Source organism: Remersonia thermophila, chromosome 5 (assembly GCF_042764415.1).
Source record: "Remersonia thermophila strain ATCC 22073 chromosome 5, whole genome shotgun sequence".
NCBI classification, from domain to species: Eukaryota; Fungi; Ascomycota; class Sordariomycetes; order Sordariales; family Chaetomiaceae; genus Remersonia; species Remersonia thermophila.
The window spans coordinates 2,816,140-2,837,341 of NC_092221.1; the positions used below are offsets into that span (position 1 = coordinate 2,816,140).

Consider the following 21,202-nt stretch of genomic DNA (forward strand, 5'->3'; position numbering starts at 1 on the left):
CCCTCCTCCCCCACGCTGTGTCCTAGCCGTACCTAGCCATACGCTCGCTGTTCAGGACACATCGCGCCGTTGTCCGTGGTTCCTTCAGCCCGCCGATGCAGTCGAGGAGCTGCATTGGAAATCCGAGCCGATGATTGGCGGGAGAGGTACGAATAGCCGTTCATGGGTTGGCGATGGAGTCGGCGGCCCGTGAGGACATACTGTGTATGTTTGGGGGGATGGATGCTTGTCGAGTTCAAAGGCCGTGTCGCTGATGCGACGGTAGACCACAACTACCTTTCCATGTCCCATTGGATCAAACGGGCCTCGTGGTTGAGTTCTCTTGTTCCATGGCGAGGAAGACGAGGCAAGACAAAGACAGGCAAAAAGAACCAGGTGGTCAAGTGAAGCTTTCCTTGCCCCCCTTGCATTTCGGGTCGAGCTCCCCCCAGGTTCATGTTCCTTGAGACGACCGCCTGCTGGTGGTGGCGGAGTGGGCCGCAACCATTCCGCCCATGACTCCCCCGTCCCCTTCATCTCGGAGCGGAGCCAATCCGCGCTCTCCACCGCGTTGGTGTGGGAGCCATACGAACCACGCGAGCCATGCGCACACGAACTAACTATAGTAGTTGCTACTGTGTATGCCAGCAGCAGTGCCGGTGGATTCCCAAGACAAAGCCAACGCGAGCCAACGCCCGCGGCGGCATGGAACGCCGCTTCCGCCGCTGTGACGGCGCAATCAAACGGGCTAGGCGGGCATTGGTTGCAGAGCGGCCGTCGCGGGAGGGCTGCGGGCGTGCGTTAGGTTCCATGTTCCATGGTGAAGGTTGCAGGCTGCTTGTTCTCGGAGATTTTCACATGCTAGTGAATCCTGGCTCGGCTGAAACCGAATCGTCAAGCTGGGCCTAAAGCCGTGCTTCGACCTTGAAGCCCTTGGCTTGACTTGGGGAAAAGAAAACAAAACAAAAAAAAAGAAAGCCTGGAAGTTGTGTTGAGTTGAGAGTGGATGCCCTGGACAGTCGGGACCTGACATCACTGTGTATGTGTAATTACTGCGTAGGAACGTAGGAAACCTGACATGGCATGTAGGCCCACCACCGGACGTACCATGACCGTACTGGAACCGGGCAATGGATCCCCAGAGGGGACTTCCCAGGTGGGTTGCCCGGGAGGTCGGTCAAATTTTCATATGCTCCATCGACTCCATCGCAAACAAGCCGAGGAGGTTGCCAGATCCTGGGCCGCCAATGCAGCGTTAGCGGGTTGGCGCAGGCACTGGACCCTGGTCCGCCCCCAAGATCTCTTGGCATGGAACCTTCCCTGTCCTGTCCACCCATTGCGGCGGGTGCTGGTTTGGGCAGTCACTGCCGATGGCCGTGTCGTGTGTCTTGTACTGCGTAGGTACTTGCTGTCGTGTGTCGTGTGCTTGCTGTCGCATGCTTCAGGAAGTCAGGCAGGAATCTGACCTACCTAGGTACCTAGTACCTGACCCAAGATTGGGAAAGTACGCAGTACTGTGTACATGCTGCAGGCAGGTGGGAAATCCAAGCGAGAAAGGCAACGAGACGGGAAAAGGAACTTGAGGTCCTGCGATTCCCGTCTCCCGTCGGTTTCTTTCTTCTCGCCGTCTTCAACACTGCCGCCCTGCGACATGCGGCTCAGGCCTCAGTCATCCCCACCCAAGGTACTAGGTCTGTGTAGTACCTATCCATCCTGGAGGCCGGCCTGCGTCGTCCCCTTGCACATGGTCACTTGGCACACGACCTACTCGCCGAGGCCAAAAGGCCTGAAGAAACAGCAGGCTCATGGCCGCCTGGCATCGGCTTACCTACTACAGTACCTTAGCTACCTGCACGACACGCCCTGGGATGCGGTGTGCATCCATGCATGTCCAACCTCAGGTACGCTCGCGGTGCCATGTCCGAATACGTGGAAACTGCCTTTGGCTGTTCCCCACGCTAGCGCAGCTCCCGCCTGCGTATCGCTGCCGAGCGCCACAATGGTTTCCCCCCCCCCCCCAGGTTCGCTAGGTGGTCTGGCCGTGGAGCAGGTTCCCCGCGTCGGACTCGGCCGGCCACGGCATGGCCCACATGCTCTCCAGCTGTTTGCGTCGGCACCCGAAACCTGTCACGACCACTTTTTTTGTCCTCATGACATTTTTGACATCTGATTGCCTGCGAGAATGCCGGGGATGCGCCCGGTTCCCCGCAATCTGTCAAATGGCAACATTGGATCTTTCCACCGACGAGATCGCGGGGAAAGGTGTCAAGGTCGAGGCGAGTTTTTGTTTGCCCCTCTCTCCTTTGTCTCACTTACACAGGCACGCAGAGCATACTGCGTACACCACACACACCCACACACACACATCTACATACACGCACACGCATACACACTTCTCACGTTGCACTGCCGTCACCACGCCATTTCTTGGAGGAACCAAACAAACAAAACCACCCTGTCCGGCGTCTCACCTGCACGCACATCGGATCCTCTCCGGCCGCTGGTCGATTGCCGTCTTCAGGGTTGGGGTTCGTGCTGTGTGCCGCGTGCACTCTCCCCCGTCCACGATTCCAACAACCACACCACCCTCGCTCGGCCGACCTACCCGAAGGAGCAAGGTGGCCGTCGACGGGCGAGACATGGTTGGCGCATTGCATTTTCCAGTTGACCGGACCGGGGAAAGGGGGGTGGGAGTGGGGTGTGGGGCACACCCACGGCCTCGTGAGCAAGCCCGGAACCACAAAGCTCCCTTTGGCGGCAGCGGTCGATCACCGGGGCCGGCGGCCATCGATGGGGAGAACCTGGGAAAGGGGACGGCGTAGGCGGTGGCGGCAACAAGGCTGCCGCCTCCATACGCCGCCGGGGAAAATCATCATGGAGGGGATCCCAGGACGGTTTGCCGCGAACAGGGGCCGCCCTTCCTGGGCCCTGCCCCAACCAACTCTACGAGCCCGCGCTGGTGGACACTCAGACTTTGTTGATTGTTCATGCTTCCGCGTATAAGTGAGCGCGACCCTAGGTCGGCTCCCTCTCCACCCCTCCCCCCTCTCTTCTCTTCTTTTTTTGCCAGGCCCGCGTTTGCCGTGTCCCTCGACTTTTCTTCGTCCTTGCTTCCCGGGTCACCTCGTTCTGAGCGAAACGAGCGCCATTGGTGTTTATCATTCTCACCACCACCACCCACGGAGCGGACAAGACAAGCCACCTAGGCTCGCCCCTCGCAAGACAACATCACCGCCATGTCGGACGCCGAAAAGCCCAACGCCACCCAGGCGGAGGCCACCTCCACCAAGCCGCGCCGCCGCGGCTGCCTCGGCCACTGCGCCAGGTTCTGGTGGGCGTATCTGATCGCCCTCATCGTCGTGATCGTGGTCGTCGTGCCCGTCATGTAAGCAGCAGCACACTTGCCATTGCGCCGGGTGGAGGAGCGTTAGGCCTGCACCGTGGACGTTGCTGACTTTCTGCCCCGTAGCCTGCTCGTCGCCGTGCCCAAGATCGCCCAAAAGAAGCTCGATGAGGCGGAGCTCACCCTCGACGGCCTCACCGTCACCCAAACGACGCCCACCCAGATGCTCATGTCCCTCAACAGCACCATCAGGACGGACGGCTCGGTCCACGCCAACATTGCCGGCTTCGAGGGCATCATGTACCTCGAGGACCTGGAGCCGCGCACCCCCTTCGCCAGGATTCAGTTCCCGCCCACCACGGCGGCGGCTCTCCAGACGGTCAACGTGACCCAGACCCTGACCATCCATGACGTGGCCGCCCTGACCACCTTCAACACGTGGCTGGCGAACAACGAGACGGTCCGCGTCACGGTCGAAGGCGACACCACGGTGCGCGTCAGGGGCATCGCTCGCAACTACGGCGTCACCTTCAAGAAGACCCTGACCCTGGCCGGCCTCAACAAGCTCGCCGGCACCCGGGTCGAGCCTACTTTGATCTCGCTGACCCCGGATGCCAACGGCAACAACTTCAGGGCCACCGTCTACATCCCCAACCCTTCGGTCGTGTCGATCGAGCTGGTACGTTTCCTCTTGTTTTCTTTTGTGTCACCCCCACGACGCTAACATGTTTCCCCTCCTTCAGGGCAACATCACCTTCCGCAACTACCTCCTCGGCCAGGAAGTCGGCACCATCTTCTTGGACAACCTCACGCTCCGCCCCGGCACCAACGTGCACCCCATGCGCGCCACCATCGAGAACGGCCCCGTCATCGCCGCGCTGGGCTCCAAGCCTTTCTGCGAGGAGGGCGGCGTGCTTCCCTTTGAGTTTAGCGGCGAGTCGGTCGTCAACAACGGCGAGCCGCTGCCCTACTTTGCCGACGCCCTCAAGACGTTCAACCAGACCACCGAAATCCCCATCGGCGCTCAGGTCAAGAAGGATCTGGACGTGACGATCCCGTGCGGCGGGCTCGGCGGCGGCAACAACGAGGAGGAGGAGGACTAATTGCGCGCGCCGGTGTGTTTCTGTGAGAGAAAAGGTGTCAGTTTCTTATGATGGTTTGTTTGTTTTGCATGAATTGGGGGTTTCGGAAAGGGTTGGTTGGTTGGTTGGTTCATGTGTCGTTTTCACCTTGGAGGGATGGATACCACTTGGCAGTCATGAGTAAGAAGGATATACCATTGGGTATTGCAGGTTAATTCTGGATGCAATAGTAAGAACAAAAGGAACAAGAGGAGGGAGGAGGAGGAGGAGGAGGGGTGTATTTGTGGAAGCAAGCGCACACCCCCTTGACCTAGCTACACATATCCTATCCACCTACGAAGCATTCCTGATGGGAATGGGGGTTGGGCTTATGCGTGGATTGTTCAAGGGCGGTAGGTGGCACCAGGCGGCGATGGGGAGGACGAGATACGTTGAATGATGGTAATGAAGTTGTGGCATGAGATGATTTGAAACAAAAGCCCCGCGGGTGTTTTGATGAAGACGAGTGATCATGATGAGCCGTAAAGTGTACGTCTAATCGTCTGAACGGTGCTGTGGTGATGGTGATGGTGATCGTGCAGTCGCTCTGCTTAGGCCCACACGGCGATGGGTTCCCATAGCCACGACGAAGTCGACTGATCTTTTTCTTTTCCCGGTTTTTTTTTTGTATCTCACTCGTAGATACAGACCGCACTTCATTGCTTCCATGCAATGGTGGCCAAAACTCTAATAACGTCTCCCATACCTGAAGAGAGAAATCTCCTCGTAATGTTCAGGCCAATGTCGTCAGAGACAAAAGAACATGGCCTATCGCCATCAGATACCACCGTTTCCCCTCTCTGGATTTCCTCACCTTCCATCTCCTCATGCGTGCCTGCACCACGCTTGATCCTTATGCTCCGAGCCCGTGCCGTTCTTGGGAGTCGGCCAGGCGGCTGCCGGCTCTTTTGTTTTTCTCTTTTTTTTTTTTTTTTTTTTTTTTTTTTCTTTTTTTTTTCACAAGATTCCCACCCATCTAGACCGTGGCCGTCCCAGCCGAGACAAACTCGACCTTCTCCCCCCTCCCCCTCTCCCTCTCCTTGGCCGCCCGCTCCTGCGCTCTCCTCAGCGCCGGGCGGTAGGCCCACGCGGGAAACCCTGCAGGGTTGTACACCGACGCGGGGAGGACCGTCTGGTACTGCGCGGCGGCCGGATCCCCCGCCCCCGTCGCCAGCGCGCCCGTTCTGTCGTCGCCGTCGCCGTCGCCGTCGCCGTTGTCGTCTCCAGGCCCCTCGGCTCGCGATCCTTTCCCGCCGCCACCGCCACCGCCACTGGCGGTAGTTGCCGAAGATGATGATGATGACGATGAAGACGAGGCAAACTCGGTTTCGATCCCCGAGTAGCGGAGCAGCTTGTCCATCAGCCCCGGGTCGCGCATGCCCTTGGACGCGGCGAGGCGGGCGTTGAAGTGCACGCCGTTGGCGCGCTTCGCCTTGAGAAGGCTGGCGACGCGGGCGGCGAGGGCCTCCGAGGCGGCGGCGGCGCGCGGGGAGGGCGGCGGGGAAGGGGGGATGTCGAGGTTGGGCACCGCGGGGAGGGTGAGGTCGCGCAGGAGGGCGGCTCGCGACTGCGGGTTGGCGGCGGGCGGGGAGTTGAGGAAGGAAAGGTCGACCTCCTCCTGGGGCTCGGCACCGTCCGGGGGTGCTGTCGAGGCCGAGGGCGGCGGGCGCGCCGGGCCGAGGGGGACGGGCCGCAGGGTCGTCGAGGCTTGGCTGGGCGCCGGGGCAGGAGAAGGCCCTGGTGCTGGAGGTCCCGTTGGGACTGGAGCGGGGTTGAGCGATGGCGGCGGCGGCGGTGGTGGTTGTGGTGATGGTGAAGTAGCACTTGGGGCAGCGGTGACAGCGGTGGCAGCGGTTGGCCCTGCGGAACGGTCAGTCTTCATTGAACGGGATTCTCCGCCGCGGAGGGGGTCGGACTGACCTGGAGCAACCTGGGATGCTGGAGCGGGTGCTGTGGACGCAGCAGCCGAATCGGTCTTTATACGTGTCGGTGAACATTCATCCTCCATGATGCCTTGGCCCGGGAGAGAGGTCGCGAGATGAGCGTCTCACGTACCTGAGGCGGCGTTGATTGGACCTCTTCGTCCTCGTCGCTGCTATCGTACTGCACAAGCACCATGTTTGTTAAGCTTTTTGGTTTCTGGTGGCGAAAACAAACAAGGCTTGATTTCCAGGGTTGGTTTACAACTACTGAACTGCTGGTTGGCTTCGTCGTGCCTGGAGGTTTTGTTTTGTTTGGGGCCTGGTTGATCATGAAGAAGGGTATCACGTGAAAGGCGGGTCCCCGGCTCTCTGACTTGGCGCTTCCCTTCCATGACGGGGATGTGGACCCACAGGCGCAAGGCGGATGGCGGACGGCGGACGGCGGACGGCGGAAGGCAGCACTGGGACGCGAAGCTGAGGACCCACTTTTGCCTGCCTGGGCCAGCTCCAACCCCGGGAACCCGACCTGACGCTGCTGCGCGAGACGGGTCCTGACCCAGCTCCCAAACCTCCACCACCACGCCGCTCCAGCAACCACCACGTCGCCGACAACTTGCTTCCCGGCGGCATTCTTCCACAGCCATTTCCAAACAAAGACACCAACAACGGGCCGGATTGACCATCGACGCAATTCCACCACACCTAACCAACCAACCAACCAGCCATCCATCCATCCAACCAGTCAACCCCGCCGCATAACCTACACCGAACGAACCCTTCCCCGCCGAACCAGCCAGCCCACCACCCACCATGGATCACCGCCCGCAAGCTTGGGGTCGGGTAGGCTCCCCTTTTCGTTCGCTTCCTCCAGGACCTTTGGGAGACAGAGCGCCAGAGGAGAAACCCAGCCAGGCCTGCTAACCACCCGCCGCACAGCCTCGCGACGACGTCTACGGCCCCTACGATGCCTCGTACCTTCACAACAACCAGCCCAAGACGGCGACACAATCCCCCATCGTCACGGGCACCTCCGTCATTGCCATCAAGTTCAAGGACGGCGTCGTCATGGCGGCCGATAACCTGGGTACGCTCCCTCATGTGTTTCTCCCCCTCTTCCCCTTTTTCTACATTCTCCAAGCAGCAAGCAAGCAAGCAAGCACGCAAGCCAGCAAGCAAGCGGCAGCGCTACAGACGCCTCCAGCTAACATGCACACCCCTTCTCTCCAGCCTCGTACGGCTCCCTAGCGCGCTTCACCGACGTCAAACGCCTCCGCCCCTTCCTCTCGACCAGCGTCGTCGGCTTCGGCGGCGACGTGTCCGACATGCAGTTCCTCGACCGCCACCTCAACGAGCTGGCCATCGACGAGGCCTACGAAGCCGAGGGGTGCTCCGCCGGCGGCCTGGGCTCGTCGGCGCAAGAACCCGACGCCTCCCCCGGCGCCAGCAAGGGCCAGCTCAACGCCGCCAACCTCCACAAGTACCTGACCAAGCTCATGTACCGCCGCCGCAACTCGTTCGACCCCCTGTGGAACCAGATCCTCGTGGCGGGCTTCGACTCGGCCTCGGCCCCCTTCCTGGCCTCGGTCGACCTCCGCGGCACCGCCTTCACCTCGCCCTCCCTCGCCACGGGCTACGGCGCCATGCTCGCACAGCCCATCATGCGCAAGTACGCCGCCACCGAAGAGGACGCGGCCAAGCTCACCCGCGACGACGCGGTCCGCGTCGTGCGCGAGTGCATGAAGGTGCTCTTTTACCGCGACGCGCGGTCCCTCGACCGGTTCAGCCTGGCCGTGGTCACGAGGGACGGCGTCGACATCAGCGAGGACGAGGTGCTCGAGCAGCAGAGCTGGGCCTTTGCGGAGCGGATTCGGGGCTATGGCACCCAGACGGTGTGAAGCCCGGGCAATGCGATGGGGGTAGACGCGGACGGATGGGAGGTTGCTGATCATCGTGTGGGCTGTGCTTCAGCATGCGTCATGTCATCAAGACCGGAAATACATAGATGCCCTGGGTGTGTGTGTATAGATGTGTGTGTGGCCCTTCAGCGCTTGATACCTGGACCAGGGACGGGAAAGGTTGCGTCTCTCCTCGACGGTCGTCGACAACCCCCCGTCGGCACAAAAAGAACTCTCAGGAAACGTCCCAAACATACCATCACCAACCAGCGCTCGTTCCGTGCGTCATTGCTTTGTCATAACAAGGAGGGGCTCTCTCTCTCTCTCTCTCTACAACTGACTGCCTGGTGCGAATCGCGCAAAACCAACGGCGCCCTGATCCTACACGCTACCAAGTCCCTGGTGGTGGTGCCCTTCTCTTTCCATACGTAACCAGCGCCACGCCCTCCAGAGGGACACGCAGCTAGGGGTTCCGATTGCTCTCCTCCCCCCCCCCCCCCCCCCCCCCCCCCCCGCACACCTCCGCACCTCGGCGGGCTCGGACCCCATTCCCCCCTCCCTCCTAAAACCAACAGCGGGCAGCGGGGCGTGCTAGCCAATATTACCTGTATATGTATGTACCCCATCCATTCCTGATCCAAGCAATGCTTCCGGCGCATTGACATCCCTGGGATGCGCATACCCTGGCGCTTTCTTCCACGCACACACATCTCTCCTCGTCCTCTTTCGTTTCTTACTCCACGGTCACCGACTTGGCCAGGTTCCGAGGGAAGTCGACGTTGAGACCCTCCATGACGGCCAGCCAGTAAGCGATGAGCTGCAGCGGAATGACGTTCAGGATGCCCTGGAGCACGTCGACCGTCTTGGGGATCTCAATCCTCTCGGCCTGGCTGGCCTTGAACTCCTCATCATCCTGGTGGCAAATCACAATAGGCTTTCCACCGCGAGCGACGACTGGTTGAGTGGTAGCAACGTTAGCAAAGACGGGTCTTCCTCCTTGAGCAGGAGCAAAAAAAGTGCGACACGTACCTTGTTGGTAAGCATTCAAGCTCTTCTTGAAAATGTTGTCGCGCGTCAGGATCATGATGATGGGCAGGTTCTCGTCCACCAGGGCGAGCACGCCGTGCTTGAGCTCGCCGCTCATGACGGCCTCGCAGTGCAGGTAGCTGATTTCCTTGATCTTGAGGGCGCCCTCCAGAGCCGTGCTGAACTGGTGGCCGCGGCCCAGGAGCAGCAGGCTCTTCTGGTTCTTGAACGTCTTTTCGCAGAGCTGCTTGATCTTCTGGTCCTGGGTGAGCACGTACTTGATCTGCTCGCTGATCTTGCTGAGGCCCTCCATGATCTCCTCGCGGCGCTGCCTCTTGGACGCGCGGTCCTCGCTGAGCGACAGGGCGAACATGACGAGGGCGATGAACTGCGAGGTGTAGGCCTTGGTCGAGGCCACGCCGATCTCGGGGCCGGCGTTGACGTGGACGCCGCAGTGCGTCAGGAGCGAGATGCTCGAGCCGACCACGTTCACTATGCCGACGGTCAGGGCGCCGCGCTCCAGGCAGTACCGCAGGGCCATGAGCGAGTCGGCCGTCTCGCCCGACTGCGACACGAAGACGCACGTGTCGTCGCGGAAGACGGGCGCCTGGCGGTCGAGAAAGTCCGAGGCCAGCTCGACGGCGATGGGGATCTCGGCGAGCTCCTCAAAGACGCCGCGCACGGCCATGCAGCTGTGGTACGAGGTGCCGCAGGCGATGAAGATGATGCGGCGGCAGCGGCGGATGGTGCTGATGTAGTTGCGGAGGCCGCCCAGGGTCACCGTCTTGTTGGCGATGTCGAGACGGCCGCGCATCGTGTTGATGACGGACTCGGGCTGCTCAAAGATTTCCTTTTGCATGAAGTGGTCGAACTTGCCCTTCATGATCTCCTGGAGCTCAAGCTCGAGCGTCTGGATGGCGCGCACGTTGCTGCTGCCATCGGCCTTCTTGAGGCGGTGGATGTTGAGCGAGCCCTCGTGGATGTGCGCGATGTCGTCGTCCTCGAGGTACAGGACCTTCTTGGTATGCTCCACGATGGCCGACGGATCCGACGACAGGAAGAACTCGGTGGGCATGGGCAGTCCGTCGTCCGTCATGAAGGCGCGCGACTGCGAGCGGTGGAGCAGCGACTTGTCGGCGGCGCCCAGGAGGCCGTTGGGCGCGAGCAGGCCGGTGGCGCCCGTCGACTTCTTGAGGGCCACGTTCTGGGCCGCCGTCTCGGCGGGCAGGGGGCTGTTCTCATCGGCGTACTCGACGTCGACAAAGTCGACCTTCATGCGCTTCTGCGTCTTGACGCCGATGACGAGCGGCGAGCCCTTGCGGGCGGCGATCACCTGGTGGGGGTAGTGTACGCTCTTGATGAGCAGGCCATAGGCGCCTTCGAGCTCGCTGATGACCGTCTTGGCCAGGTCGGTGAAGCCGACGCTGGGGTGCTGGTCGTAGATGTACTTGGCCAGCTTGGCAATGCACTCGGTGTCGGTCTCGGTCTCAAACTTGAAGCCCTTGCTCTCGAGCAATGTCTTGAGCTCCTTGTAGTTGGTGATGATGCCGTTGTGGACGATGGAGAACTCCCACGTTGGGTCGGACCTGAAAGGGGGGAGGAGGCGCGTGCCGGCCGTGGTTAGCCATCTTGCCCGGGCGCTTCTCGTCGGGGGAAGTGCGGTATGTGCGTAGAAGAGGCGTGTCCTACCTGTGCGGGTGGCAGTTGACGCGCGACGGCGGGCCGTGGGTGGCCCACCGGGTGTGGGCGATGCCGCAGTGCGAGTCAAAGACCTTGGTAAGATCGAGCTTGTTCTCGTCGATGAGCTCCTTCAGCTTGGCAACCTTGCCCACCTCCTTGAAGGCGAACACCTCGTTCTTCTTGTCGCCATCGATGGCAAGGCCGGCCGAGTCGTAGCCGCGGTACTCGAGCCGAGAGAGGCCTGGAGGAGGGGGTCGTCATGTCAGGATGCGGTTGCGGAAGGCTGGAGAGAGAAAGGGAGGGGTCCGGGACCGGTGTGTGGCCCTGGTTTCAGGGGCACCGACCGCCAGCCCGAGCCGGCCACGTTACGTACCATTGATGAGAGTGTCGATGATAAACTTCCGGTCCTTTTCCACCAGGTAGTTGACGTAACCGAAAATGCCACTGGGAAGTCGCACAGACGATCTCGTTAGCATTTTCTCGTGGTTGTTCTGTGCTGCCGGGAAGCAGCCAAACCGCAGTGGGCGGTCAGGGCGGCGGAGTTGGGTCTCGAGGGGGCCGATGCGTACCACATCTTGACGGATCAACAAGCGAACGACGAGAAAAGAACGAAGGCGGTTGCGAGAGGGGAGAGAGAGGACGGGGGACTCGGCGGTGGGATAGGAAAGGGATAGAAGAGCAGCGAAAAAATGCGACACCAAAAGCCTACTGCAGAAGCAAGGCTGTGGACGGCAATGGCGGAAAACAGATGGAGGGGGGGGATCAGTGTTGATGCTGGCGGTTGTTGGGGAGCTGACTTTATGGTTGCCGGGGCTCAGAGGGTCCAGGTGGAGGAGCGTGGGAGGCGGAATGGAGCATGGATGCTGCAGGGCCGCAATGCCATGTGGGGCCCTCGGTAGCTGACAGGGGGGTACCTATCAGTCAGGCCCACGTCAGGGACAAGTCGCCATTGCCCTGAGAAGGGAGAGGGCAAAGGAAAGAGGGAGAACAGCCCGAGCCCGAGCCCGAAAAAGGAAGAACCTACGCTCGTCTACACAGTAGTTTTGTTTGCTGGGCCTTCCCTCCTCCTTTCTGTCCTTGTAGGGTAGTTACCTGGCCTGTGGACCAAGCCGCCATCGCTGCATGTTATGTAATGTATTGTATTGTGTTGTCGTAGCTATTGTTTGGCCGGTGCGGCTGGTGCTGGTGCTGCTCTTGGACATGATGCCCTGCGGTGGTGGAGCGTATGGGCCTGTGTCAAGCACCTGAGCCCACCCGCCCTTCAGGACATGAAACATCCATTGATCCCCTGGGTATCCTCTTGTGTGACATGGAACTCGACAGCCTTTGCTCCTCACCGCAAAACCCTGTTTTGGCAACCATGTCTACCCACCAAATCTTGGCTGCCCGAGGTGCCCTATGATTTGTTGACCAACTACTTGTTCCCATCTTGTGCCGCGTTGGCTCGTAGCGTCCAGGTATTCAGCTGCATGCGGGTGTCGGGGACGACTCTTGTTGTTGTTGCTTGGCTTCCCGTCCCTTTTTGGCCATGTGTTGTCACTCCATGTCAACCACCCCAGCGGTTCACAGACCACCTCTCCATCTCCATTCCCACATCCCACTTCAACCCCACCATCCGGTCATCATAGCCTCATCTCGCTCACGTGTCGCTCGCCGAACAGAATGCTGCCTTTTTTTTTCCCCTCCACTTCTGCTTTCCTCGTTGACAAAATGCCCTCACCCAACCGGATTAGCGCCGAGTCCAAGCCTCAGCAAGGCCGGCAGTGCCAGTCCAGTCGTGCCTCGTCCCGCGTGGCGATGCTAGGACCATGCATTCCACAACACTTTGCGGTGTGCCCCATTGGAGGCTCTTCTTTGGGCCTTGTGTTCCTCGCACTTGTTTCCGACCTCGACGATGCACTGCCGAGATCCGTGGGGCGGGCCGATCTCCCCGCCGTTGACGGCATCGACAAAAGGTTGTACGCGGTCCTATCCGTCACCATGCTTGCGCACCACGGCCGCCAAGAAAGCGGCTGGATCGCCGCCCGTGTCCAGCCTTCACCGCCACGCTTTTGCCTGGGCGCGGCTGGGAGTCTCATTCCTACGAGGATTGCATTGCTCTGCTTGATGCCGGGTTTGTGAACATGACAAGCACAGAAGCATGACCCGACCGGAAAGACAGACAGACAGACAGACAGCCGATGGCATTCAGGGGTCGAGAGGACGTGCCGTGCCCCTCGTCCACGACGGTGTGGTGTGGGGCTCCCGAGCTTCGTATTGCTGGGACTGGGTCCAGCGCCGGCCCGTCCACCGTCGCAGCGTCCAACCTCCCGTCTGCCCGTGTAAAACGTTCGCCAGGGCGATCGCCTGCTTGTTTGGGCTTCCAGCGCCGGCCACATGACGAGAGGCTTAGCTGTCGGGCCCGATAGAGCTCGGGCATCCGGCGGCACGCCGCGTGCTCCTCCTTCTCCTCAGGGCTCCATGCGCACGCAAAACCGCCGCCGTCAGCTTTGTCATACCTACTGTGTACACAGTACATACAGGGCTTGGGGCCGTTGGCCGCCAACGTTGGATCCGGCTTTCGGGGCGCGTCTCGCTCGCACAAGCCGCTAACGATGACACCCCTCAAAGGCCACCAAGAAAACGTCCCCCTGAACACGACGTCAGACCCTGACCCCAAATGCAACCCCAAGCGCCGAGTCCCTGTCTGCCGGGTCCGGCATCGTCGGTGGGACGCCTTGGGGGGCTCGTTCCTCAGGAATGTTAGCGTCAAGGGAAAGGTATGTCGTACAGTACATACAGTATGTAGGTAGTTACTCTGCAGAGCGGCAACGGCCAGCGGCTTCTTCTCTCCACCAAACCCATCGCTCCCAAGATGGAAGCCCACACTTGCGGCTGTGCCTCCCGGGAATAGCTAAGAGTCCGCCTCACCTCGCCTCCCCTGGCCCCCGGCGTTCCCATTCCTCTTGGTGTCTATTCTTGGACGGCTCTACGAGGCAAGTGCCGTTCGCCAATATTGAATCCTTCCAAAAACGAACAAAAAAAGGGCGCAACGCAAACGATTAGTTACACAGTAGAGATGGTTTTTTTTTCCCTGGTGCTCTGATGAGACGTCATTTCTAAGCCAATGAAAAAAGGGGTGGCATTTTTAGCACCATCATCCGATGGTTGGGTGGAGAAAAAAACATTATGGGCTTTGACGATGTGTGTTCTGACGGGCCGAAAGAAAAGGGTTGATCAGATGAAATCCACCAAGCCAATCTGCATCGCCACAAAGCTCCTTCTTTTGGCTCTTGACCTTCCCCGTAGGGGGGTGGCAAGTGGCTGCACAACGCACGTGGATCGACACCAAAGAACCCAACATTATGTAACTAGCGGATACGGCGTGCACCATCGAGCGGTCATGACCTCATTATTGGATGCCTCTCTCTCCCCCACTATACACAGCCTTATCCGTGTTCATTGTCGCTTCGCCCTTGCATCGGCTCTACGCTATGCACGCAAGCATCCCCCGTGGAAGAAGGAGCCCCGTCGGCTTCTTGGGCGGCCCGTCCGGCCGGTAGACAATCGCGAATGCTCGCGCTCGTCGTTCGGTCACGCCCATAGGGAGAGGGAGCATGTGATACACTGCATTCCATGTGTCATTGTGTGTGGGCATCCGGCCGATGTGGCGGCGGGGAGACACGTCTATTATCGCACGGTTGCGTGCAACGCGCGCGCCTCTCCAACTCCGGTAGCCTCCGAGCAATATCGCTCGGGATCTACTCGCTCCTCGCCCTCCCTTACAGCTTCTGGTACTCGAGCTTGCCCTCCAGCTTCTTGGCCTCGACCAGCTTGCGCACTGCCTTGTTGAAGTCATCCTGGTTGATGGCATCTCTCTCGGCCTTGATGGCAAAGAGACCGCTGCAAGACGGGTTAGCAACTCGGCACCATGCAAAGAAGAATTGAGCTTCATGCAACGAACTAAAAAAAAAAAAAAAAAAAAAAAAAAAAAAAAAAAAAAAAAAAAAAAAAAAAAGAAAAACATACGCTTCGGTCACCACGTTCCGCAGGTCAGCGCCGTTCAAGCCATCGCTCATCTTGACGATGCTCTCGAAATCGATCTCGCCTTCCTTCTGCACCCCCGCCGAGTGAATCTTGAGAATCTCCAGACGACCGACCTCATTCGGCAGGGGAATCTCGATCTTGCGATCCAACCGCCCTGCGCGCAGCAGGGCCGGGTCGAGGGTGTCGGGCCGGTTGGTGGCCATGATGATCTTTGTCTTGCCGAGGTAGTCGAAGCCGTCGAGCTGGTTCAGGAGCTCCATGAGCGTGCGCTGGATTTCGCGGTCGGCGCTGGTGCCTTCGCTGAACCGCCGCCCGCCGATGGCGTCGATCTCGTCCATGAAGATGATGCACGGCTCGTGCTCCTTGGCGTAGCCAAACATCTCGCGGATCAGGCGCGCCGACTCGCCAATGTACTTGTCGACGATGGCCGAGGAGACGACTAGGAGCGGGGTCAGAGGGCGTCGGGGAGGAAGGGGGGGTGGACGACAAACCCTTCAGGAAGTTGGTCTCGAGGCTGCTGGCCACGGCCCTGGCAAGGAGGGTCTTGCCGGTGCCCGGCGGGCCGTAGAGGAGCACGCCCTTGGGCGGCTTGATGCCGACGCGCAGGAACAGCTCGGGGTTCTTGAGGGGCAGCTCGATGACCTCGCGCAGCTCGCGGATCTGGTCGTTGAGGCCGCCGATGCCGGCAAAGCTCACCTGGCCCGGGTCCTCGAGCGACATGTTGTAGACGAGCGGGTCGACCTCGCGCGGCAGCATGCGCATGATGGTCAGGGTGGTCATGTCCAGGGCCACGCGGGTTCCCTGTTTCAGCTTGCTCTTGTCGACTTTGGACCGGCACCCGACGACGTATCGTGGCCCGGACGAGGCCTTGACAATAACTAGGGCATGGCGTCAGAGGTTTGGATGGACCGGATAGGATCGGATCGGATCGGGTCGGGGTGCGTGTGCGACGTACATCGTTCATCGTCCAGCTGCTTCAATACCTCGCCGATGATCTGGCCGACGCTTTGTAACGCCTTGATGTTCTCTTCTGTCTGGTCGTATTCTTTTTGGAGCTCCTTGATCTCAAGACGCAAGTTCTTGAGTTTCGTCTCCCACTCGCGCGACTCAATCAGCTTCTGCTTGAAGGCGGCGAGGGCGTGCTCGCGCTCTTGGTCGGATGCCATGGCTGCCGCGGGCTGGGTGATATCCGAGCGGTAGGTTCGATGCGACGGTAGGCTGGGGTTCGTGCGGGGGGGTGGATGAGATTCGCAGGTTGGAGGTCGCGGGGTCGGGGAACGATGTGGGATGTTTGGTCGTGATGGCGGGAGGTGTGCTGCGGCGGTTGGTTTGGTTTGGCGATGTTGACGCTGCAAGGCGCCGGCGTTGAGCTTACCCAAGCTTTCTGTTGCCTTGCCTGAGTGGGTCCCCCGTCCCCGATCGGTCTTGGCATTCGATGGGGTGGCGGGGCAAAGCAGCAGCAGCGACGAGGCATGTCCATCTTCCGGGTTGCCGCATTCGCAACGCCAGACATAGAGGTATCCAACTGCGGCTCATGATGCATCTGGATGTTTTCCTCGATAGCTGGAACTCTTCGGTAAGAGAGAGCCAGGGTTCGGAAAAATCAACGGCGAGTTTTCAGAACTAGTTATCACTGCCAAAAATAGAAAAAGCCCACCGATTCTGGCTATCAACCCACAACCCCGAAGCAGATTACTGCGTCTTACACGTCTTATAGTACACGCCTTACACGAGTCAACTTTTGACCAAATTGCCTTTTCTAGCTACAAGGAACAGAGTAGAACTCATAGCCTCCTGACAGGAGAGCGTGGGTTCAACAGCCCACTCTTCCGCTGCTGAGCGATTGGTTGTTCTGCGCCAGCCGATGGGAAGTGATGATCTGCCTAGATCGTCCGGGGTTGCATGATAGGTGTATAGTAGGATCATGACCTTCTAGGAACCTCTCGATGCACAGCGAGCCCCCGCTCGCTTGTTGCTCAAGAGGTTATGGGTTTGTCGCAAGACGATACCCAGTTAGGAGTGCTCTACAATCGCATACCCCCGGCTGCGGTCCACCGGTGATGCTGACAAACCATGCGGGTTGAACCGGCTGCGCGGGGCCAACGTCACAGCTTCAGCTCTTATACCGCAGGCCCCCTCAAATACCTCATGACCAAGCCGTCCGAGTCTGTCATCACGCTCTTACCGTACACCGCGTGGTGCAATACTCCGTAGGAGCCGTCCCAACGGGGTGCAAAAAGCCAGCCATTCACTGATTATACAACCATCTCCCCATAGCATGGCCCCCAAGATCAGCTTCGGCGCACCCCTCTCCATCACCCACATCGGCACCGCTACAGCCATCATCAACATCAGCGGCGTCACCTTTCTGACAGACCCCGTCTTCTCGCCGGCCGGCACCACCTGGGACCTCGGAATCATCACCCTCAAGACCACCTCCACCCCGGCCCTGTCCCTGGCTGATCTCCCACCCATCGATGTCGTGCTGCTGAGCCACGAAGACCACCCTGACAACCTGGACGAGCTGGGCCGCACGATCCTCGATGGCCGTCATGTGTTCACGACGGTAGACGGCGCAAAGAATCTCGCGCCCCGGCCCGGAGTGAGATCGCTCCAGCCTTGGTAATCCTTCGCCTTGAGAGCTAGAAGCGGGCTGAAAAAAGACACCCCTGCTAACTCGGCTCTAGGGAGACCTTGCCTCTTACCATCGGCGCCAGGCACTTTGAAATCACCGGCACGCCGTGCCAGCACCTTCCTGGCGGCGAGGTGACGGGCTTCATCATCTCCTCTCCCTCCTTCGGCACCACCGACGGCAAGCCCAACGCCATCTACTTCTCTGGCGATACCGTCTACCTGCCCGAGCTGGTGCAGATGAAGGAACGATTCCGTACGCCCTCCCCTCTCCAGCCTGTTCCCGCTGTTTGATGCCAGATAAGCTACCATCAACCTCATGCGTCTCATCGGATGAAAAGCCTCTAATATTAATGAATTCCCTACGCCGCCAGACATCTCCGTGGCCCTCCTCAACGTAGGCAAAGCCACTGTCCCGCTTCCCACCGGGCCGCTCGTCATCACGATGGACGGCGCCCAGGCGGCCAAGCTGGCACGTGAGATCGAGGCCGATGCCGTCGTGCCCATGCACTTTGAGTCGTGGGGGCACTTTGCCGAGACTCGCGAGGAGCTTGCACGGGTGCTGGAGAGCAAGGAGGAAGGCGGCGTGAAGAGCAGGGTTGTGTGGCTCGAGCCGGGGGTGGAAACGAAGTTGGTTGAGCCTGGTTTGGTATGAGGGTGTGGCTGATGGATGCGGACTACCTACCCTATGTTATCTGGGGATTGGGCGACGTAGAAGCGCCTGAGAAAATCAAAAGAGTATTGACCGGCCCGGAAGAAGTTGGCCATGGTTTCGTCGTATTTGAAACATGATTGATAATCTGAACATGTTGGAAATCCCGTCGAGATAAACGTCTAGGAGGCATCCAACGAGACAAACAACCAAGCTCGCCACCCAGCTTTACTCCCGCGCCGGTCGAGCAGCGGTGGACGGTGACGAAAAGCCCCGCGAGGAGTATTCACTTCGACGAGCCGTGGAGTCGAACTCCAGATCTCTTTTGATTTACGACGACCGGACTGCGCCGAGCCTCCCCTCCATACCGCTGGGCCATTTTGACAAGAGTGTTTGTTTGGACCATTGAGAGGGGAGGCGGTCAGAAGGGGTCTGCGAGCTCTTCATGAAAATACCCGCGACATGCGGGGGGAACTGAAGCCACCGTATTTCTCTCTTCGTAAGTCGTTCCGTCCCTTGATTCTTCCGCTAACGCATCCAGCTTCTGATACGCCCATCTCTTGGATATCCACCAATTCTTGGACGCATCGCAGTCTTAGAAGACGCTATCTACAGTGCCAAAAAGACTCAATTACGACGACGAATCCAGCTTCTGATCCGTGACAATCATGACCAAGCCCGCACGTAGAATAGGAGGGTTCATCGAAGTTAGCAATCCATAGTCATCAACTCATAAACGGTAGAAACCTATTTACGGTGATGTACACCGCCATGGGCTGTTCTCTGATGGAGATAAAGTCCTCGACGTAAAAGAACACCCGGCACAGCATGTAAACGAACGTCCCGATAAACGGCGGAACCGTCGCCCTCAACCCAATGGTCATGTCGGGATCCCCATCCGGCGAGATGTTCCTCCAGCTCCTCAGCCAGCTCACCACCTTCTGCACCCTACCCCTGACCTTCTCGCGCCCCTTCCACTTCTTGTCCCCCACCACCTCCACCGCTTCCACATCAACGCCGCTCTTGTCGCCGCCGCTCTTGTCGCCGCCGCCGTTTCCCCCACCGCTGGGCCCTGGCTTCCCGCGCTGAACGCCCTTCACGGGGAACGGCGGCTCGTCCATCTTGGGCACCTTATCCTGGACCTTCCAGGCCGTCACAATGTAGTACATGCCCAGCCCCATCGAAAAGATGGCGTGGTACACCCCGCACGCCCTCCACGCCAGCCTCTCCCCTTCGGTGGGGAAGTAAAAGTTCCACGCCAGGAGCGGCGCCGCGCTGTAGGCCACCAGCACGACCAACGCCAGCGGCAGCAGCGCGCGGTCGATGACGAGGAAGGCCTTGGACGGCAGGCGGTCCCAGGGGCGGGAGGTGATCTCGCGCGAGAAGAGGGGGAGGCGGAGAAGGTAGCTGAGCTGCTCGTAGTAGCACCAGTGGACGTCGAGGCGGAAGCGGCGGTAGGGGGAGATGAAGTCGAGCGGGGTGCGGTACCAGGTTTGAGGGAGGTGAGGATGGGTCTTGGACGGCACGGGTTAGCGGGACGGTGGGAGGCGGGTTAAATCGACCCGAGGTCTTTGGAAAAGGGGGGGGGAAAGAAGGAGGACACAAACCGTTTCTCTCGCCGCGGCTCGGATGCTCTCCACGGAACGTCCGTCCCGGGTGAGGAGGGTGATGGGCCGAGAGACGGTCGGCTTGGCGTACCAGCACACGGACGTGACGAGCATGGTGAGCGAGAAGGACAGCGCCGTGAGCTCGAACACGGTCATGGGCAGTCCTCGGCTGACTCGCTGGAGCTCGGTCGTGGTGAACCAAAAAACCTGCCAGACGGTGATGAGCCTAGAATAGCACGTATTGTTAGTCAAGAGGCGCCCGCCTCGCCGCCGACTGCTACCCTGCTTTCAAGATGGGAGAGGGATAGAACTGACTTGGACAGGCCGTCCATCTTGTTGAGCACCTTGATATCAGCCTTGGTGACGCTCGGAAAGTCCACATGGCCGTGATGGACCAGGTAGTGCAGCTGTTCGGCGTTGATGGGGAAGGGCGGATAGTCGGGGCTAGCGAGGAGGAAGCCGCCCATGTCGGCAAAGAAGCCATGGGTTAGGGTCCATTCTCTCCCCTGGGGTATCCGAGAGAGGCTCTGGAAGAGCTGCAGGGTCGTTGGTCAGCTTGTCTTGGTTAGAACCCGTGGGTTTCCGAGCACGCGCTACCAACCTTCACGCTTCGCCTGGCACTCGAGAACTGGCCCAAGGCAATACCAAACAAATAGTCTGGCCCCACGAGCCCGATGCAGGCCAGGTTGAACCTGTCGATCAAGGTATGATACCACTTGTCGCTCAGCGACGGGACGTTGGGCAGGGGGCACACCCAGCAGCAGAGGATGATGGTGACGGAGCAGGCCCAGAGGATTTCAATGCTTCCACGGTTCGTGTCGGACGGATTCCAACCAGCTATCTCGTCGGGATTGCATATAGAGTTGAGACAAGTTGACGGCGACGAGACGGTGGTGTTGGCGTCCATATGCCGGGATAGGAGGGGAACGACGTCGAAGGGAACCCAACGAAGATGGCTGAATCTGGGGTAGGCTAGCTAAAACCGATCGCACAGGGCGTTGGAGGATTACTACTGTGTTCAAAACAAAGAGGTATGTTTACAAAGCGAAGGAGCACGCTCTGCAGCCGCTGCTGTCACCCAACACGAGAGACCGAAAGGAAGGGGATGAAGATTGAATTGCTGGCTGTAGGTACATGATGAAGTATGTACCCGTGCAAGCTATGGCAGCAGAAGTGAACAATTCCCAAAATATCGCCCTGCGTCTCAGGAAGAACTAACTGCATAACAGGCGTGACATCCAAGCATCAGGCGGGACGGCATCGCGAGAATGGATGGTCCAGCTTGGGTTCAGCAGATGCGGTGCGGCGAGTAGCCGCCCG

General features: G+C 59.6%; 7 protein-coding genes across 7 annotated transcripts; 3 read left to right on the forward strand and 4 right to left on the reverse strand.

The window, feature by feature from the left end:
• Positions 1–3,215: 3,215 nt before the first annotated feature.
• VTJ83DRAFT_5999 (uncharacterized protein) lies at positions 3,216–4,425 on the forward strand (the record flags this gene model as incomplete). Its single annotated transcript, XM_071012660.1, has 3 exons — positions 3,216–3,364; positions 3,449–4,001; positions 4,066–4,425. 3 exons carry the CDS (start codon positions 3,216–3,218, stop codon positions 4,423–4,425), a joined length of 1,062 nt encoding a protein of 353 aa, XP_070865374.1.
• A 994-nt stretch (positions 4,426–5,419) lies between these two features.
• Positions 5,420–6,561, reverse strand: VTJ83DRAFT_6000 (uncharacterized protein; the record flags this gene model as incomplete). Its single annotated transcript, XM_071012664.1, has 3 exons — positions 5,420–6,303; positions 6,364–6,418; positions 6,499–6,561. 3 exons carry the CDS (start codon positions 6,559–6,561, stop codon positions 5,420–5,422), a joined length of 1,002 nt encoding a protein of 333 aa, XP_070865375.1.
• A 614-nt stretch (positions 6,562–7,175) lies between these two features.
• VTJ83DRAFT_6001 (uncharacterized protein) lies at positions 7,176–8,260 on the forward strand (the record flags this gene model as incomplete). The annotated part of the gene is made up of 3 exons (XM_071012665.1): positions 7,176–7,205; positions 7,302–7,449; positions 7,593–8,260. The coding sequence occupies 3 exons, from the start codon at positions 7,176–7,178 to the stop codon at positions 8,258–8,260; spliced, it is 846 nt and encodes a 281-aa protein (XP_070865376.1).
• Positions 8,261–8,993: 733 nt separating this feature from the next.
• Positions 8,994–11,540, reverse strand: VTJ83DRAFT_6002 (uncharacterized protein; the record flags this gene model as incomplete). The annotated part of the gene is made up of 5 exons (XM_071012666.1): positions 8,994–9,214; positions 9,290–10,872; positions 10,976–11,207; positions 11,340–11,410; positions 11,536–11,540. The coding sequence occupies 5 exons, from the start codon at positions 11,538–11,540 to the stop codon at positions 8,994–8,996; spliced, it is 2,112 nt and encodes a 703-aa protein (XP_070865377.1).
• Positions 11,541–14,727: 3,187 nt separating this feature from the next.
• Positions 14,728–16,158, reverse strand: VTJ83DRAFT_6003 (uncharacterized protein; the record flags this gene model as incomplete). Its single annotated transcript, XM_071012667.1, has 4 exons — positions 14,728–14,848; positions 14,975–15,431; positions 15,484–15,870; positions 15,948–16,158. The coding sequence occupies 4 exons, from the start codon at positions 16,156–16,158 to the stop codon at positions 14,728–14,730; spliced, it is 1,176 nt and encodes a 391-aa protein (XP_070865378.1).
• A 1,112-nt stretch (positions 16,159–17,270) lies between these two features.
• VTJ83DRAFT_6004 (uncharacterized protein) lies at positions 17,271–18,278 on the forward strand (the record flags this gene model as incomplete). The annotated part of the gene is made up of 3 exons (XM_071012668.1): positions 17,271–17,614; positions 17,680–17,879; positions 17,998–18,278. 3 exons carry the CDS (start codon positions 17,271–17,273, stop codon positions 18,276–18,278), a joined length of 825 nt encoding a protein of 274 aa, XP_070865379.1.
• A 722-nt stretch (positions 18,279–19,000) lies between these two features.
• On the reverse strand, positions 19,001–20,789 carry VTJ83DRAFT_6005 (uncharacterized protein; the record flags this gene model as incomplete). Its single annotated transcript, XM_071012669.1, has 4 exons — positions 19,001–19,789; positions 19,883–20,108; positions 20,198–20,418; positions 20,484–20,789. The coding sequence occupies 4 exons, from the start codon at positions 20,787–20,789 to the stop codon at positions 19,001–19,003; spliced, it is 1,542 nt and encodes a 513-aa protein (XP_070865380.1).
• Positions 20,790–21,202: the final 413 nt, after the last annotated feature.